Source organism: Pseudopipra pipra, chromosome 7 (genome assembly GCF_036250125.1).
Source record: "Pseudopipra pipra isolate bDixPip1 chromosome 7, bDixPip1.hap1, whole genome shotgun sequence".
NCBI lineage: Eukaryota > Metazoa > Chordata > Aves > Passeriformes > Pipridae > Pseudopipra > Pseudopipra pipra.
In genome coordinates, this window is record NC_087555.1 from 20,438,047 (window position 1) to 20,458,485 (window position 20,439).

General features: G+C 37.4%; 2 protein-coding genes across 2 annotated transcripts in view; one reads left to right on the forward strand and one right to left on the reverse strand.

The window, feature by feature from the left end:
• The window catches only part of LOC135417530 (uncharacterized), a 24,134-nt gene continuing 3,695 nt past the window's right edge, over positions 1-20,439 (forward strand). The window contains exons 1-7 of the mRNA XM_064661854.1: positions 1-752; positions 6,247-6,432; positions 7,422-7,469; positions 7,695-8,210; positions 10,242-10,379; positions 11,373-11,446; positions 15,374-15,410. Coding sequence (XP_064517924.1) covers positions 1-752; positions 6,247-6,250 — 756 coding nt within the window. The 3' untranslated portion in view covers positions 6,251-6,432; positions 7,422-7,469; positions 7,695-8,210; ... (1 more) ...; positions 11,373-11,446; positions 15,374-15,410. The remainder of the gene's footprint in view (positions 753-6,246; positions 6,433-7,421; positions 7,470-7,694; positions 8,211-10,241; positions 10,380-11,372; positions 11,447-15,373; positions 15,411-20,439) is intronic.
• The window catches only part of XIRP2 (xin actin binding repeat containing 2), a 22,314-nt gene continuing 14,497 nt past the window's right edge, over positions 12,623-20,439 (reverse strand). Inside the window, exons 5-7 of the mRNA XM_064661855.1 lie at positions 19,884-20,017; positions 15,042-15,175; positions 12,623-14,198 (exon numbers count right to left, since the gene is read on the reverse strand). Coding sequence (XP_064517925.1) covers positions 12,623-14,198; positions 15,042-15,175; positions 19,884-20,017 — 1,844 coding nt within the window. The remainder of the gene's footprint in view (positions 14,199-15,041; positions 15,176-19,883; positions 20,018-20,439) is intronic.

Below are 20,439 nucleotides of genomic sequence, written 5' to 3' on the forward strand. Positions count from 1 at the left end.
ATGGCCGCACGCGCAGCGCCGGGGAGGCGGGACGGAGTGGCGGAAAGGGGCCAATGGGAGCCGGCCCGTGCGGCAACGCCGTTTCCGGGCGGGGGGAGCAGCGCCGGGCTGAGCGGTGGCCGCGCGGGTGCGGCGGTGCCGGGCGGGCGGTGCGCCGAGGGGGAACCGGACCGGGCTGAGCCCGGGCAGCGCCGCGGAGTCCCCTTTGACGCGCTCCAGCCCCGGCGGAGGCTGCCGGCGATGCTGCCGCGCGCGGCGGGGCTGGTCTCGCCCATCCCCAGCCGCTCTGGAAGACGGGAGCGGGGCTGGGGACCGGCCGCGCAGGTGGGGAGCGGGTGCCGCCCAGCCCCCAAGTGCGCAGGAACAGGGAACTTCACGCGGAGGCGCTTTGTTAAAGGGGGAAAAAAAGAAAGGAGGGGAGTCAGGATGTATCTTTTTCCGGGGAGATCCCACCGATCTGAAAACCGTGTCCGCCGGCAGCATCGCCGCGGCTGCCCGGCTGCCGCTGACCTTGGCATGGCCGCGGCGGGCACAGGACCGCGTCCTCGGCCGCTGCCGCGCTGCGGAGCGGGTGTGCCGAGCCGTGCCGAGCCGTGCCTAACCGAGCTGTGCGGGACACTCCGTGGCACGGTTGTCAGTGCGCCGAGGGGTTTGCACCGAGTTTGCAAGACCGCAGAACTTGTCCTGGTGGCAGTGCCGCACCTGCCTGCACCTGTGTTCAACTTGGTTCAGCGATTTTGCCAGTGGACCAGGTGTCTGTTTAGTTTTTATTTATGGGATGCATCCATAGTTTTGCATTGCTGATACTCTACATAGAATGAGGTGTTTTGCATGCTAACCAGTGATGTAGAGATATACAGGTAAGGTACCAGAGGCCCTGGAGAAGTAAAAACCTAGGATGAACCATAGAGACTGGAGACTCTATGGCAATGAACAGCTCAGCCATGGTCAGCTAACGAAATGCAGGCCTGGAGCTGGACAAAAGTGGGTTTGGGGGTAACAAAGAAATAGTATCTGACATATCTAAAAGGCAACGTATGTATTAAATTCAGGTGTAGAGCTGCAGACCAGTGAAAAAAGAGAAAGGGAAAAAAGTGAGTTAGCAAAGATAAAAATGATCTTAAATAGAACCTAGAGGATGAAGAAGAAATCATAAACCTGGACATCATACTTCTCCTGGCCAAGGCCTCCAAATGCTCACAAGTCACTGTTGTCACGCTAACTTGGAATGCAACTGATCAGGAGATCCAAAGGAGCAGTGGAAGGGTGAATGTAACAGCAGGAGAGGAGTACAACAACTTTAACTGCATTATTACCACTTTTTTTCTATAACTAGTAATTATTAGACTCCTAAGATTTCAGTTACAATAAATGTCTCTTCCCTCTTTTCCTGCCTCTTTCTCTAAAAAGCCAGATGAAATGCTAGAAAAGATTTCAGAAATATGTTTTATTGCTGGATTCTTTTCAGTATTGGTTGTCTTCATACACTGTTTTGGAATTTGTTTGTCAAGTAGATCCCCTTGCCTAGTTTCGTGCTTTATTTGCTGATTCAAAAGGATGTGGAGATTTATTAATTCCGAATGGCTTGCCATTGTATTTCATGCTTTTTAGAAAGGTTTCTAAAATTAAATAACCTCTCAAGTTAATCTGGTCATAAGCAAATGTTTATTAAGTCCTTAATGAAGGAATTTATTGCTGATACTAATATTATATTATATTTATAGACAGAATTCCTTGTTTAGTCATACCAGATGCAGGTACCCTCATCTTTGCTGAGTTCAGAACTGTTAGTACTGTTGAACAACCTGAAAGTCATGTCCTTTCCTTTCATAGCATCTTTTTAATGCAAATTTTATTCTGGTGAGACTGATGCACTACAGTGATAGATTTTTTTCCTCACACTCTTCAACTGTTTACTTTTTTTCTTCTGTGGTAATGAGACATTTGAGTTTACTGTGTCCAGTGTGAAGATTCAATACACACACTTTTGTTTGGAATGAAATAATAAGAAATGTTTTAAATGCTTATGGATTTAGACACTGTGCAATAGCTCAGTCAAAATGTCTTTTTTCCTAGCAAATGACTTTTATTACTAGAGGAAATACCTCAAGCCTTGAAAAAGTATGGTGTTAAAAACACATATCAAAAAGTATCAGATTTTTTTACTCTTTGTTAAAGCAGGAAGGGGTTTTTTAACCTTTGATGTCAGCCATATTGTTATCTTGAAAAAACCCCAAACCCAACAAATATACTTCATTTACTCTTAAGAGTTTTACAAACGTTGCAGAACTGACTAAAACATTAAACAGCTACAACTTTATAACTCCTGCAAAGAAGGAGGAAATATGAAAAATAATACTAAAAAGGAAGCTCTTTGTAGTGAGTAGAACATAAATGTCATTGTTTTTAATATTTTAAACTTATCTAAAAATGTAAAGAGAAATTCACATATCCTCTCTGAATTTTATGCTCATGTTAAAAGAGTAGCCTTTGAGGTTCAACACAAGCTTTTTGCAAGTATATACACAGCTCAGTGTGTAAGTTAACTAAATCATTAAAAAGAAAGAGAAACCACCACATAACAACTAAATATCCTAAACATATGAGAAAAAAAATAGCACACCTGAAATATGAGTCTGTTCATGAAAGTGCCTTACAGTACACATAATATATTCTGAAGTTTAGCAGAGCTCTTAATACCCTGATAAACTGGGGGAGTTTCTTGTGTCCCAGTTAGCACACAAGACCATAATTTAGCTTTCAATCCCATAAGTTAGAAGAGTTCAACAATTCTTTCTGAAAAATGATACAGCACTCTTGAAAAGTATTAAAGGACATACAGGAGCTGAACTGCTCTTATTCACAGCAGAAACAGTATAAGAAATGTAATCCCCATACAGCCCTGTCAGCAGGATTTCTTTCTGTCCTGGATCAACAGGGGTGGCAGAAGTCAGGAATCATACCTGTTAAATCATTGTTTTAGCTGTTAAAACAGCCAACAAGATGTGATCTGTGGGCTAAATATTGGTATTGGGGACCCTGGCAGACAGTAGGAACTACGCTGAAATTCATCTCCAAAAGAAAAAAAAGGAAACAAAATTCTGTATATCCTTTAGCGTTTAACCTCAGATTTTAGGAGAGCAATACTGTAGTACTGAGGCATGTTGTACTGGCAGATCTTTTACATCAAACTGTAAAGTAACCTTTTGGAGATAAACGTTATTTCACTCATCTGTTCTGTTCAGGTTTGAATATTTAACTGATGCAAGGATGCAGCACTGCCTTCACAGATCTAGGGGAGGAATATTTGATTATTTATTTTTAAATGTGTTACAGTTTGCTATTCAGCCTCATTTGGTAAACCATTTCTTAATATCATGCAGATGTATGCTGTGAGATGCAAATCACAGTTATGTGATAGGTGCATTATAGACAAGTAAGGAAACAAAGTTCTTGTCCCCTCATGATCTCTTCTGAAGTGCATTGGGATCTGATTTCACACTGCATGACAAAGTGTTTCCTTTCATTATTTTATCTCCCATGTATTATGTCAGCTGGAAGGAGGTGATCTCCCCATAAACCAAACAAGGCAACTTCCTTTGTGTGCAGTGAGTCCTTCAAGATACTTGCTTATCTACAGTGATCAGCTGCAAGCACAGCTTCCATTTATATAGTGTCCTTCATAGCAATGTCACCATGAACATAATGAATATACTTGGAAGTATTTAAAAACTCCATAAGTATATATTTCTTTGTGACTGCCTTCAACAGTGATGTAAGATAGGCCTTTTGAATGGAAGAATGGAGGGTGGTGGAGTGTTTTTTCAGATCCAAGCAATTCTGCTTTGCATGAGTGACCAGGACATATGAAGAAAATTTATTTTTCTCCATTGCTCCATTCAATTTAGATATTTTTATCTTTGTTTAAATGTATTAGAGTTTTTATTGTTCCCCACCCCATATTTAATTTTTTGTTGGATCAACTGTTTTGACAAGCATTTGCACTAATACCTAAGAAATTAATTATAAAAAATTAATCCAGCTCTCAGCTGGGTTAACCAAGAGAGAAGAGCCTTCACATAACAGTCAGTGGCTGAATCCAGCTGGCAAAAATCAATGTGGTTCTGTTTAATCATGATTAATGTTTTCACTTATTTTTTCATTTTGCATGCAATTTTCTTTTTAAGGCTCTTGGAGGATGATTTGGCAATTGCTACTCAAACCAGAGAGCTTGATTCTGTGTCATGTGATTTGCTTACCAGCAAGGGGATGTGACCAGTAGTGGAATGTGACCTGTCCTTAATTTCCATTTTCTCAAAGGACACAGTTACGAGAATTCAGGATTGTTTCCCTTGGTACTGCTCTGCAAAGGTTGGAATTGTCATCACTGGTAGTATTTTGTGATTGATACACAGGACTGTTTCTGTTACCCTTATTTTCATTGAAGATCATCTTAAGAGAAATTATTCACGTTTCTGTTTCTGTAGTGGCATCCACATAGATTAGAATGCTGCCCAGCAAGGGGCTGGGAACATGGGTATCAAAATTTTTTGCAGAGATAGAAGAACTACATCAGGAGCATTTGCCTGTGTGCTCTTGCTTATCATCTGGAAGAAAAATTTGTCCAAAGTCTCAGTCCCAAACAGCTTGTAATGCAAGTAGGGGAGCAATAAAAGGAAAAATGGAATATATGGATAGAAAGAATGAGGGGAAATTCAGTGAAGCCATCACATTATAAAGCAGTTTAGTGGTACTGAGCTTGCTAGTTCTATATATACACAGCTGGTGTTACGGTAATTTCCTGATTGCTTGTGGTTCTACTTATGTATTCATGAGTATTTATCTATTTAAATACATACAGACATATGACATTTATATATCACATTAAAAGAACATTAAGTTTGAAAATGAAAATGCCTGAATTCAAAAGCTATCTGGTATAGTCTTTAATTTTGTGATTTGTGTTTTTCTTAGGACTCTTACCTTATTCAGAGAATGGAAGGGATGAATCCTGCTACTTGCAGGATTGTTTAGTATTTTGATTTATTGAATTATTAAACATATGGCCTCAGGATTTATTGATTACAATCTCCAATGTATCTTCTGGTTGCTGCAGCAATTCAGAAAGAAGTCCTAATAAGAATATTCTCCTGGCTATATATCACCAGGACATGATGTGTACCATAAAAAAATAACGTGACATGTTGCAACGGAAAACTATATTGCAAATGTAGTTGAAATAGAACAATATCAAAATTGAGACACTAGATTGATTTAAGTTTATTCAGATGAAAGGTATTTTTTAGTGCGGGCAAAATTCTATGCTCTTACCAGGTATTCTTCCTGGAAATGGAGAAAGCCTTTTGGGGAAAGCTTTTAAAGTAAATCAGTCTGTCTGTCCTTTCCTGTGTGCAGAAAGCTTCTCCTCAAATAGATAACATTAGACAAAATTATAAGCAATTGAAAACAGCATTTTTTAAATGGCAAGTATGCAAAACTATTACTAGAATGGAACTACCTTTCCCCACGATTAAAATGCATACATACCTGCATAGGATAGCATAAAACATAGATTTTTAACACCACAGCTTAACAGGATAATATTACTTGAGTAAGAGTGTGTAATTTACAGAAATCACCCCAGACAGGTATTGGTGTTTTTTTCTGCTCCACCAAATAATTTAATGTGTGTTAAGACAGAATCATTCTAGAAAGTTCTTGGAAATTCTAGTATTTATTTTTATCATTCCAAGACTTGAATTGGGAGGTATTAATCCTAATATTTTAAAACTTGAAAGTCCAGCAGTCCATAAAACATGATATTTTGATGACAGTCTCTAACAGTTTTCAGAACTTTCAAGTCGATCCAGATTTTGAATTTCCAGAACTCAACCCGTTTAATTGTATTTGGCACATATGTAAGTATGTCTTCAGCAAATCTATTAAAGGAACATTAAAGTTGCAAATTCAACCACTCAGTTGTTAGTAAATGGTAAAATTATGGTTGTCTATTTGACCTTATTTTATGACCCAGTGAATTATGATTACTTTTTAGAAATTATGGTCGCATAATATTGAATCAATAATATAGTAGGTATTAGTAAATACAGTAATACATTTACCTACATTTGAACAAAATCAGTAAAGGTACAGGAGGTGCAGAGCTTCATCCATTAGTCATCTTTTCTGTGTAGCCAGGTCTCCATATCAAAAAAAGCAATACTATGTCGTTTCTGTCTCTTGTAGGTGACAATGGAATTTGTAGCTGGTTAAAGAAAACGCTTTGTTTGCTGGAGTACTGCAGTAGTCTTGAAATGTCGTCACAGAACATAAATGTCGGGACACCTAATCCCAACCTCTCCTAATTGTTTGGAAGATATTTGGAAGAAGTTTATAAAGCTGAGTTTTCTTACACAGGCATTCACAAATAAGGTAAATTATCCCTGTTATTTTTTTACCTCAGTTTCCTATGTTGACGTCTATAGTGCACATATACTTTCATTAAAAGTAAAAAAAATAAGATACAGAATCACAGTATTGTTAGGGTTGGAAGGGACCTCTGGAAATCATCTAGTCCAACCCCCTGCCCAGACAGGGTCACCTAGAGCAGACGGCACAGGAACACGTCCAGGTGGGTTTTCAGAGAGGGTGACTCCACGACCTCCCTAGGCAGCCTGTTCCAGTGCTCTGCCACCCTCAATGTAAAGAAGTTCTTCCTCATGTTAAAGTGGAACTTCTTGTGTTTTAGTTTATGGCCATTGCTTCTCATCCTGTCACTGGGCACCACTGAAAAGAGCCTGACACCCTCCTCTTGGCACCCACCTTTGAGATACTGCTGCATTCTGCAGTATGTTAGCTTATAACATTAGTATTTTTAAATATAGTTTGCCATACATTATTGAACATACAAATGTTCATATCATGATACCTCCAAAAACATGTAAAGGTATTCTTGGTTGTTGTCTTAATACCTCACTTTGAAGAAAATAATTTAGACTTCATATTCTGGCCCAAGAAGCTGAGTCCATGCTGTTTCTGTTTAATGGCATGCTGTTGGCATGGATAGCTGCCAGAGCCTGTTAAAGCAACTTTTCATTACCTTCTCTCCAGGCACACAAAACTCACTGCTCACCGTGGCAAAATACTTTTCTCAGTCAAAGCCACCAAGGCTCAGTGTGTAGCTTTCAGTACAGGAGTACTGTCTACCAAGTTAGAACAGCAGCTTATAGGACACAATAAAGAAAAAGAGATTCTAAACAGTATATGACACTATGTATGTGCTATTTCCTCTTTAATATTGCTTTGTGAAAAACTGTACAAAACCTCTTAAGATTGGAACTGCAAAAATTACTTTTTGTGTTCATCTATATAAGCAGAATTCATTGCTATCTATTTCTTCCTTTTTATCTAATATTCTGTAGAGGTCTGAACTGTGATCACAGAAAGAAACTGGAAGCATATTTTAAGTGGTAAGAGACTATTTCATATAGAGTAGTTATTTTTCTTGTTACAATATGTGCACTAGTGTTACAATTAAGATGACATGATCTAATTTACCAAGCAGTACATTAAAGTACTTTGTTTACTGCTCTATTTGCTCATGGTACAGCTATACCTCTGTTCCCCTCCCTGTAAAGTTTTTAACTGTTTCATCTTTTGTACTGAAAATTCTTTTTTTTTTTTTTTTTTTTTAGATGACTTTCTTGATAATGAAATTTTGTATTTGGTCAATTTTTTTCTATAATAAGGATGACTGGAAAAACTACCTTCTTTTCACTTTGGAATATGCAGTTTCTGTGGGGAAGGAATGGCTCTTTCATAGATATCTGTTATGATAGAATATTATTCCTTTTCAACATCATACATTTTATCACATGAATCATTTTATCAGCCTAAAAGTAATTTAAACGGCTACTGATAGAGATGATTACAGTGCTAAGAGACAGAAGGTAAAATGGGTTTGCACCCTTCAAGGTTTATTTTTCTGTTGACTTTTTTTAAAGTTTAAACAGATTATAAAATTTTGAAAATCACCTGCTGCAAATGTATTGTAGATTTTTCATGTCTGTTTTAAATAAAATTGTAGTGTGCTTAGGTAATGAAATCCAAATTCAAAATAAATGTGAAGACTTTATTCTCTCTTACTCTCTCACACCCTACTCTAAGAGAGGGGAGGTGAAGAAGCTGTAGGAATTATGGTCCATGGTGAGGTAAGGCTGAATTTTTCACCTCTTTTCCTGTAGCAGTACATTACACAGCTGCCTTATTTTTTTATTTAAAGACTATATTGAAAAATTCAGATCTTTCATGGTTAACTTGTCGTTTACTCTTTTAGAAAGCCCAGAAGTAAGGTCAGTCTGATTATGTTTCCAAGCACATTTTAACACAGATCTACTCTCTAAAACATTTAAAAATGCTTTTCATGTCAAAATCATTAAATGTAACCCACATACAAAGTGAAATGCTATTAGTGAAAGTCAATAAAACTCACCTGAAGTGTTAAACTTAGGTACCTCTTAAGGGATGAAAGCATTAAAAGAGACAAAGGTTTTAATCTGTCTCTTTTTGTCTGTTTTCCTGTTTTTGTGAGTGTACCCAGGGTAGTTAATGTTTTTGCAATTATACCTAACAGCTGGAGGTATACTTGACTGAAATGGCCAAAATCTTTTATCAGTAATTCTGATAATTATCCTGCACTTTGAAAATAAGGCCTTAACTATAATTATTTCTGGCAGGGATATTTCAAGAAATGTTCTGTGTTAGAATAAGGCAGATCCTTAGTATGGCTTTAATGTCTACCCTGAGCACTGTCATTTAAGATAACTAGTGTAGGTCTGCCTATTGATATATAAGAAGAAGATGAATGCTTAACAGAAGACATACAAGGTAGGTACACTTTTTGGAGTAATCAAGTATTTGCTTTAAGCAAGTTCCTCTCCTGGGAGGAGTCCAGCTGTATAGTAAAAGTGTTATTTAGGTCCCTCTATAGTTTCGAGGATGCCCCTGACTCTATAAAGACTCCAAAGAGATTAGTTGATATGCTTCATCTCTAAAAACAATTTAAATAGCTCTAAGTAAGTCTTTGTGCCAATTATGTTAATGAAGCTGCAAAGGGACTGCAAATTTAGAAGTCCTATAAAGTCCAGTGCTGGCCTAGCCATTAAATCAGGCTCTTTAATCTCTCTAATTGGTGCTTTTGAGTATAGAAGAATATATGAACCCTGCTGTGTTCTAAAAGCTGTAGAGCATCTTCACTAGCCAATAATACCAGTGAAAATAGAGTTCTCAGACTCCAAGCCTCCTGTACTAAATAATGATGTGGAAGAGTTTCATTTCACTGCTACCTGCCAGTGCAGTTTTGCCTGTTGAACAGTGCTTGGCTGCACCTGTGCTGGAAATGGATCAGCTCTGACATCCATGACTGTAAGGGTCCTGTCCTAGGCATGGCTACGTATCCTGTCCATGAGACAATACTTAGGAGTAGCCAGAAATTCTTGTCTCACTGACAGATTAGGGGGTTCAGTGCCATGATTCCTCTCAAGAGCCATCAAGCCTCTCCTCACAGAATGAGACTTTTACAAACTGATGACCAGTTATTTAAACTCAGGTACTAAAACTTTGATAGCCCAGATGATAAGTATGGTTCTAATGGATGCTAGTTCTTTTAAAACCATAAAGACCAGCTCCTTGGCTGCAGTAAATGTGTATGGTTTCACCAAAATTCATAGGGCTTTTTGGCAGCTAAGGAGTTACTATCAATTTAGTATTTAATTTAGAGAATATCAGTAAGGTTGCTACTTTCTAGCTACAGATTTTATGCCGATCTCACTTCCAGCTGCTATATGCATTCTTTTCACAGTGTGACTTCTGTAGTGGTAATATATGTGTGCATTAGGGTGACTCAGGCATATGCCATTACCCATCTCTTTTGCCTTGCTTGGAAAAGGGAGTAAGATTCAGTGAGTTCCAGCCTTATCTTTCTTGTCTCTGATTGCTTCTGCTTTAAGCTTCTGGCTCAAGTTCTGAAGAACTCTTATACTTCATTTTTTTTTCAGATAATGTTCATTCTTTTGTAATTTTTTATTGCCCATGGCCATTAGTTTTCTAGAACAGGTTTACAGGGTGTCATCCTTATGATTTGTATAAGAACTCCAAGACAGTATAATGGGGCTTGTGCTTCAAAGAAAGAATTATATAATATAATTTAATTTTTCCTTAACATCCACCCTCACTACTGGAAGAAGAAAAAAAGGCTACTCGCTGAGAGAAGAGAATGCAAAGCTAATGAATCCACTAGAGGAAGGCTCTGCATTTCTGTGTCCATCCTATGCTAAGCAGAATCTCGATCATGGAATATCAAAAGAGATTTGCCCTGTATGGTATGTCATTTATGTATGTTGTCTTTAAATAATATTCCCTCTGGGAATAAAAAATTTTCTGTAGTCTTGTTTTTTTTTCCACTATTTCATCAAAGCCTTTATTTCAGTCGTCTCTAGCTGGCAAAGAGGAACACACTTTTTCTGTAACTCATTTTCTATTTTGCTTAGGTCTATATATTGTAGGTCTATATATTGTAAAGATATTTTCAGAGACATTAATTTCTTGGTGTAAATGAGTTTTTACTATCATAACTGATATGTCACTCCTCTAAAATTGTTGTATACAAGTCTGAATTCATCAGAATATGCAAAGGATGGAAAATGGCACAGGTACAAATGTTGCAACCATATCAGCTTTTCACTTGAATTTTTGATCACACCTACATATGTGCACATAAACAAATACCATTTCACCCATAAGATCACTTCTCTTTCCTAACTAATACAGTCAAGACCAATCTTATATCTAATAAGAAACTTTGAGAAACGGGGGAGATTTGAAAGTTTAGTTAATGTAGAAGACTAAATGTTCCAGACAAATTCCATTGATTTTCTTTGGGCATACATTTTCTGAGATTTTTTTTGTTGTCTCAGCAGGATTTTTTTTTGATGTTATTTTTAGTTGTGTTATCTACTCAAAAAGCAAACAACATATTTTAGCTCTATTTACTCTCTTGGGTTTTAAAAAATAATTTATCATGGTTACAGCCAAATGGGGTGAGAAATAAGAGAGAGTTCTCCTGCAAAAATAATTCTAAAATGTTCACATTTGGCTGTAGGCTAATGCTTTTTAATAAAGTTCTCAAATAAAGTGGTATTGGAGTGCCTTGTGTGAAGGCTTTTCTTGTGACAACATTCATTTTAAGGGGTCTTTCTGTATTTCTGCATTTCATGAGAATACTCTGAAGTAGTATACTCTTAAAGTATTCTTGTGGAAGAAATACTATGTATAGCTTTTCTCTTGTGTGATACTTTATCACTGTTTCTGTGCAGATATGGAAGAGTGACGTGGACATCCTACTTACCCACAATCTTGTTGCCTTGGACAATGAGTTGCAGTGCAGCAGGTATTTTGTTCTAGAACTCTGCACAATAATTTCTTAAATATTTTAACATCAGCCTGTCTTTCCTGCAAATTATTTCAAACACCTGCCTGTGTCAGATACTTCAGGAGTTATTTTAAAAACTGTATTTTGATTATCCTTCCTTTTCACTCACACTTCAGTTGAAAATATTTATTGCATGAAGAATTTCATACACTATTTAAGGAAAATCATATGTATAAATTCATATTGAAAAAACTTCACAAAATACTTTTTTGTAAAGTACTTTTTTATTATGCATTGTCAACAGTTAATGATATGTTGCTGTTTCATGCAAGCTAGTGTTAAGAGAGCAAATGTTAATCCATAAGCATAGGTTTTAAGGAAAAAGGTGCGAGGTCTGCGTAAGTTTGTACAGGTTTAAGTATGAAACTGGAGAGCTGCTTCAGTTAAAATGACATTGAATTAGTTACAGAGACAACCAGTAGTATTAATTGCTCAGTGTCCCCAAACCTTGTTCCAGTTCTGCCCAGGTTGTTTGGTTTTATCCTGGGTTAAAATTTACACACTCTGGGGGATTTTTCTGTCATTCGTTGCAGCTCTAGGAATACAGCAAAACATTACTGTTCACCAGCCCGCTGTATTATTCAATAACAAGTTCATTTCAAACTAAATAGTGCATGATAATCCAGAAACACAAACAAAAAACCAAACACCACCCCCCCAAAAGCCCAACCAAACCCAGACTTTCTACTATGAGTTAACACAACAAATGTACATAGTTTGTCATGGAGCAACAGCTCAGTTACAATAATAATACATAAGAAAAAAAACTATGGAATTTTTTGTGCACACCAGGTGCTTCACATCTGAGATCATTACAAATGATAAATATTAAAATTTATTGTTTCTCCAGGATGGTCATGTAGTAAAATATTCTTTGCAATGTTCAGAAATGTAGAAAAACAAGATTTTTTTTTTAATTACTAACTGAAAAAATTCTATCTTATGCATCTTTATTGCGTTAAATATAAACTAAGTAGATAAAATCTGCTTAATTGACAGTATAATTGTATTATTTTTTATGAAATCTCTGGATATTAAATTCTTCAAGGAGGACTAAAATAGCTGGACTGAAGAAATGCCTATTTATGACATACTTTATAATGAGTGACAAACATGCCTGACTACTTAGCTGGTTTAATAATTTTCATCATAAAATCTATTTCTTTTAATTTGTTGCTCTACAATGAGCTGTTTGAACTTGACTTTCTTGCCTTGGAATGATGGAACAGCAGTATGTCTTGAGCACAGTAAATCTGAGCTTGTTTTTATGTCATTTTTTGCCACTTTTTTTATTTCACTTCCTTGACAAGCATTAATATAATTCACTTCTGTATCACAATTTCCACGTTCTTTTGAATATGGTGTGCAGGAGCTTTTACTTATGTCTGCAGAGTCTATTAGACCACAGTTTAAAACCAGCTTGTCTTTTTTAAGAAAAGATGTTTTCATAGTGTTAGATAAAATAGTATATAAATTTTTGTCCTTTTTGTTGTATTTGGATTCCTCTCCAATGCACACCAACTCGATATCAACAGGCAATGTTGTATTAGTTGCCTCCTTTAAACCTAATGTGCTATTAGTATGAGACTTCTGAAAAGTGGCATCATTGTTAAATTGAGCAAGACTCTTAGAGGTAACGGCATCTTCATCTTTTGAGTCCTGTTCATCCTGTGAAACAGTTACAGTATCACTAGAATAGCTCTCATGAGGTTCATACATCTCAAATATTTCTTCATTTCCAGACTGACTGTCCAGCTTTGCAAAGGCATGCTGTGATTCAGTGCAAATCACAGGGCTTACCGTTGTCTTAGACATAGCTGAGAGAGTTCTTTCCTCTCTACAAATGTTTAGATGTGAAAAAGTGGCGTAATTATTATTGTTGTTGTTATTCAAGCTGCATTCTTTGTGATTCCTTTGTACTGTTACATCATCAATATTAGTAACCTGTACAACTTCTGAATCATCAATTTCATTAATTTTTTTCCCTTGCTCCTTCCCAGCACTATTCACAATCACATTATCACCTTCCTTAATATCCTTTCCACTTTCCTCCTTATTCTGTGATGCTTCTGGTTTATTCAGCTTATCTGGCATGTTCCCAGCTTTCTCATCATTTCCCTTATTGCCTGCTTCATTTTTGTTTGCTTCTTTTTCAGACAGAGAGCTAAAGGATGAGTGTTGATTTTGTTGTGCATTTGCAGTGTTATTTTTATTTTGCTCCATCTCAGTGTGTTTTTTCTGAGGTTCGATTTTGTTGCCCAGAGGTTTATTTGTGTTCAAACTAGAATTTTCTTGAACAAAACCTTCTGGGGGCCACTTTGACTTATTTACTTTAGCTACTTCTTCAATAGAAAATGTTTTCTTAGATGTTTCATCATCTGTTGAAGGAGGCCATGACATCTTTAATTTACCTCTTTCTGTGGATTTTTTCAAATTATTATCCAAAATATCAGCATGAGCACCTTCAGTACCTGAGTACAAGTCTTTATCAACTTCTGTAATTGGTTTAGGATCAATGGGTATACTGTTAATGGGATTTGTTTCTTCAGTGTGAGTACTGTCAACTGAACTTTGTTGATCCTTAGAACTCCATAATTCTTTATGCTGCTTGTGTCCAAAACCTTCATCATAATTTCCTTTTGACTTGAAAAGTTGCTTAAAATGGGGTTTACAATATATTTTTCCATGAAGTGATGCATAATTTCCCAAGCTGCCAAATGCAAGAAAATCAGTTTTATACTTTTACGTATCATAAACTACCATGAACTATACATTTTATTTGCTATTTCAAGCACCTCTATATATAACAGTACATATAAAGAAAGGAAGAGCAAAAAGGGAGCAAATTCAATATATTGTCCAATTCTGACCACACACCTTCCCCGCTTTTACTTGCGATGTCCCATATAATCTCAAAGTCAAAATGAAGGAGAAGAGTCATGCTTGGTGATTTAAGAAAGAACATAAACTCATTCAGTTGTTGCACAGCCTAAGCTTCAAATAGAAATGTTCCACAGCACAGGTTTTTTTTAGCCTTTTTGCAAATTACAGAAATTTGTGTTTAATTATATTTGGATTCCCAAATGAAGCAAAGGAAATGTGTGTAACTAACCCTCAATGTGTTAAAGTCAAAACTGTTGGCCTTTGCAGTTTGATAGAGCAATAGAGCAATAAATCCTGCATCTCATACAAAGGTTGCAGAGTGGTTTGCTAATGCAGAGAACCATCATAACTCCTTTTACGGATGAGGGAAATTAGGAGAAAATCTGGTGTGTTCAGATCCACCCAAGTTTCTGTGTCTGCTGCTTCCTGAAGGTCTGTAACAGTCAGTAGGAAGTAATGTGCAGAAGAATTTGGAAGGTACTGGGATGAAGCAGTTCTTTAGAGAATTTAAAGAACTTGTTCCCTGCCACAGGGCAGATGTGAGGAGCAGAGAAGAAAAGGGGAATTCAGGATACCTCCCTGTCAATCCAACACAGTTGAAAATAATTTCACCATCTGTATTTATACTCATAAGCAGAGTTCTGTGGGTGGACATGCAGTTACTTCTTACCTCAATTGACTGCCACAGTGATGACATCGGAAACATGATTTATGAAAATTCTGCTTGTCAGCAACAAGACATTCCATTGGGTAAACTCTCTGTTGGCAGAGTTTGCATGTTTCATTTTCTTGAATCTGCAGCTTCTAGAACCACATATTAAAAAGTTACAAGTTAGTTTAAGCCACGTTATGATTTGATTTTAACAAATATCCATATATTTTGTTAGAACATTATCCACTTTCCATTAGCTGGTATCTCAGGTGGTAATTATAGGGCTTCATTTTTGTTCAACTAACAGTAAAGCCTAGGAAGTAAAAAACTATTTACCTTTCCCGTTGCAGGAATCCATGCATTTGAAAGGACTATTCACTTCATCAGGTACAATATTTTCCATTTATTTGTAATAACTAATTATTTTGTGAAATGAGATAGGATAATAAAAGGTTTTATAGTATAAGTGGAATTGAGTATAATGTATTTACAATCTTTGAATGTACAATGTGATGGAAAGATCAATAAACAGGTGCAGATGTTTGAAATTCTGATGAAGAAGTTTTGCTTAACTATACCAAAAGCACATTAGGGATTACTGCTTTTGTGGTAACCTGCAGACTGTGCACTCTAGATATGTTATGGAAATAATTATTTTTTATTTTTACTATTTTAATTTCCAGAGCTGATACTTTTTTCAGTTAAATTTTAATAGTGAGATAGCTACATTTATATTAGCAGCTATATCAAATTCTTTCTTCTATGAATCATAGTTAATTATAAAGGAAACTATTTCTCTATAAAGCACGAAACATGAGTAGAAAGTTTATCTCATACCAGTAAGGGGCAGAAGGAAATAATGGATAATCTGTTGGGCTTGAAAAAATGCCTGCTGCTCTTCTGTCTTGATCTCTGAATTACTGTGAAAATGGAACTAGCAGACAAATACAAAGAGGGTGGATGAAATAATTGCTGTATCAATATATCTCCACTGATAATAATAATGCCCCTTGACATCAGCAGAAAATTTGGCCCATTTCAGTATTCTGTCTGTGTTTGGTTTGCCTGCCGGTATCGATTTTATGACAATTCACAAATCAAGACAGAAAGCAATGTAGATTTTATAACCACAGGTTTAGTTGCCACATACCTCTAGTCCATAATAAGAGCTGTGAAAAATGCTGAAAATTAAGTATCTTCAAGATAATGTAGAACTTGCAAAAAGAATAAACCACCAGCAAGGACTCAGCTGAATATTCTTAGGTACACAAGTATTCTGAATGTAAAGAGGGAGGAGAGGAAGTGGATAAGGTGGTTGGGAGGGAGAAAAAAGGTGACATGTCTCCTGGAAAACTATTTAATTGAATGGTTATACTTTGGTGTAGTTGGGTAGTTGAGAGTGAGTGTTCTGCCGCAGAAGGCAAGTCAAGGGAAAAGAAAAACAGACGGGATTTAAGGGAAGTTTATCCCAAAACCACTTCCAGGACTGAATAGTGGAGCCAATATTCATCTTCATGAAAATTAATCATGTGTTGTGTGTCAGTAGTATGGTTTTGGTGGCTGTGGAGCTGTGGGGCAGCCTCTGTGAGGAGAGGCAGGGGCTGTGCCATGCTGGAGACAACCAGTTCCAGATGGCTCCAGTGGACCCACTGCAGGGCACGGCTGGGCGCCTTTGTCACGCTCATGGTGCCTCTGGGAAAACATATTCAAGAAGAGGCAAAAAGCTGCACATGCAGCCAGGACTAAGGGAAAATACTGTGAGAGACCCTGGGAACACCAAGGTCAGAGAAGAACAGTCCTACAAAATCAGTGGGGGAAAGGCCGGTCTACTGTTTGAGGTCATCAATATTTACCAGGTAGAAGAGATTAAAAAAAAAAATCCAGAGCCTTGACTATATAGAGAACTTTCTATTCTACTGGTATGGGGTATTTCTGCTCATTTCTACTTTTAACATGCTTATTTATACTGAGACTGTCTAGAATTCAGTTAATTTTCTACATAGCAGGCCATGTGGTGCTGTGCTTTGGATTTGTGGCTGAAGTGTTGACAAGACACCAATGTTTTAGCTATTGCTGAACTGTACTTGCACAGTGTCAAGGTCTTTTCTTCCTCCCACTCTGCTCCTTTTCCCTGTCTGAAGCAAGTAGGCTGGGGATGCACAAGACGTTGAGAGGGGACAGAACCAAGACAGCTGACCCCAGCTGACTAGAGGGATATTTCATAGAATATGATATCATGCTCAGCAATAAAAGCTGATGGAAAGGAGAAGAAAGAAGGGACATTCAGAGCTGTAGTGTTTGTCTTCCCAAGTCACTGTTGTGCATGTTCGGGCCTGCCTTGCTTTCCAGGAAGTGGCTAGAGATCTGCCTGCTGATGGGAAGTAGTGAATCAATTCCTTCTTTTGCTTTGCTCGGGCCCCAGCTCTGCTTTATCTTTTAAACTGTCTCTACGTCTGCCCACAGGTTTTCTTCCTTTTGCTCTTTTGATTTTTTGTCCCATCCCACTGTGGGGGAGTGGATGAGTGGGTGTGGACTTAGCTGTCAGCCAGATTCCACCCACCACATGAAGTATTTTGTTGGGCCACCACCAGGCTGTGCCTCATTTTACAAGCTCACAAACTATTTGTGTTTAATTCTGCTCCTAGTGTTCACAGTGTTGGGAATCCCAAAGCAGAGCTTTCTGTTTAGGAGTTACACTGGTACAGGAACATTTAGCTTTCTTCTGCTGTTTTCTTTACTGTTCAAGCATAAGCATTCTGTTCATGTATTTCAAATGGCTAAAGCTATGGCAACATCTGGTCTTCCTGCAGGATGCCATACATATTCAGTGCCGAAAATAGATGCGAAAAGGAGAACACTTATGTTCATCATGTAATAGCATATGTAGTATTTTCTAAGTTTCAAATGCATAACTGCAATCTAAATGCTATTTTAATATAATTTTGAAGTAACACATGCACCATGAGAAGGCATTTATTTTCGGTGTTTACTTCATATTCAAATATAAAAATACATACCTATATTCACATCATATAGTTAAAAAGTTTACTTCAATATGATACAAATAATGGGCTCCAGCTCTTTGAGGGACACTGAGTGGCTCCAGTTTTTCATGATGTGAAACCTGCACCCTGACATCAGGTTTTGCCACCTGATTTCAGACTAGGGCCTCATGAATCATAGAATCATAGAATCGATTGGATTGGAAAAGACCTCCGAGATCATCGAGTCCAACCCTTGGTCCAAATCCAGTCCATTTACTAGATCATGGCACTCAGTGCCACGTCCAATCTGCTTCTGATTTCACTGTCTTGGGTGGAAGGGAGATAAAAGAGTTTAGAATTGTAAAAACACAGCCTGATGGTGAATTTACCTGTGCATCAGGCCTTTGATACATAAGGCAAAGCCCAGATTGGGCTGGTGCTTTTTGCCCCTACTAAGTTTTGACTTAGTGCATGTGTGACTGAAATGATGGAATAAATCTACTCTTTGCACCTCAGCTGTGAGCCGTGGCCATCTTGGTTAACCTGCATCTATCAATTCCTACAAATGGTTCCCTGGTCTGCAATACTTCTGGCTTGATCTGGGTCTGGCGGATCACCTTTAAGTGGAATGAAAGGCTGGTTCTCAAAGACCCATCTTACAGAGAGGACCTCTCCTCTCTGAATTTCACGCCGCTCTAAGCATTGTTTTTCTGGTCTTATTAGTGATGAAGGCAAAGCCATTTCTAGCCTGCTACACATCTGAAGTCGTGTTCCATGTTTCAGATTCACCAGATAAAATATTAGAAAATGTTTCCTTAAGTTTTTTCTTAACCGTGTGTATAAACATTTATATGAACCTCTTAGTTCACATGGATTGCTTTGGGTACAGATCTGTGGAGACAGTGGTCTTTGTTGGAGAGTTGGACTCAGAATTTACTGGCATTTCCATTGAAGCTTTCACATGAGTGGTGGAAAACTTTCCTGTGCTTCCATATTCATGGTGTCTGGAGCAAATACTTGCAGAGGTAGATTTTCTATCCTGTTTTTAACTTGGTGTAAAAATTTCCTGTAGTCTGCTGAAGTTGTAGCAGTAAATGAACTATCTGTTGAAGGCAATATAATTACCTGGTATGTATTTTCCATCTTTAAGGAACAAAAGTGTTGGGGTTTTTTGTGCTTTTGATTTGTTTTTTTCTTTTTCTCTTTTCTCTCTCTCTCTTTTTTTTTAAAGTATAGTAACATAGGAAACAATTTTTCTATTCTTCACAAAAGCTAGTTCTGCAAGCATCCAAGCAATAGGATTATAATAAGATCTAGAAAGACATAATCCATCAACTATTGCTCAGAATGCATAAAGCCAATCTTTTGAGCTAAGAGCTGTGCTATTTGCACCATAGAATATATGTGAAAAGAACTGTGGAATTCATGCAAAATGATGATTGAGCAGTTTTGGAATTTTTGCTGCAACAAATGCAGACTTTGCATTATAAGCATAATGTAAATTTTAGCTGTAGCCTATGCTCATTTTCATTTCTTCTGAAAGGGATATTTTCTATGCTTCTGAGAATCTGTGGTGACAAATTATACATACATGTTCAAAACAAGCAAGGAGGAGACTATTCAGCAGAGGAGAACAGGAATAGAGAAGTTTTTCCTTTTAATTGTGTTTGTCACATACTGTAAGTACTTTTGAGCCATCTAAAGTACTTCATATTATGTTATGTGCACTTAATTCCAAAAGTCCATATATTCCCACCACTTTCATAGGTTACATTTTATATAATAATTATTCCAAATAGAAATTCAGACTGCATGACAGACCAGTTTCTTCACTTCTAGTTTGCATAAGGAAAGATCTCTCATTAAAAACACAGACCTTTACTTCTTTTGCAGATGATGTGGTGTCTCTGTCAGAGTGAACAGCCCTTTCTTGAGCTGCCTTTTCAATTTGCTGTTTTAAAATCTCTGTTACAGTCTTTGGGAGCTCTTCATTCTGAGCTGAATTGATTGCTGCAATGGGAAGAACAAAATAATTGTTTTTCCTCCAACCTGCATTTTATGAAATTGACTTTATCAGTGAATTATAGAACATTATTATCTTAGAAAAGTTGTGCTTAGCCTTGTAGAAGTCTAGAGAGTCGCTTGATCCGGAACAGAAATCCATAGAGAAAACAACAAAATAATTGTTGATGCACGTGATATAACCTGTTTTGCCATACCTGAGTCATGTGGCAGGGCTAAAGGTTGACTAGGATCTGTGGGAGAATATAACACATGAATTCTAGTACAAAGACTAAACTGCAGCAGCAGCAGTGTTTTAATACTGTGGACATATTCTGCAGGGTTATTCAGTTCGGGTACAACTCAACCTTTCTCATCCACAGCTGTGTACATACACAGACTAGTGTTTGCCTATGTTTTTAGTTCCTTCA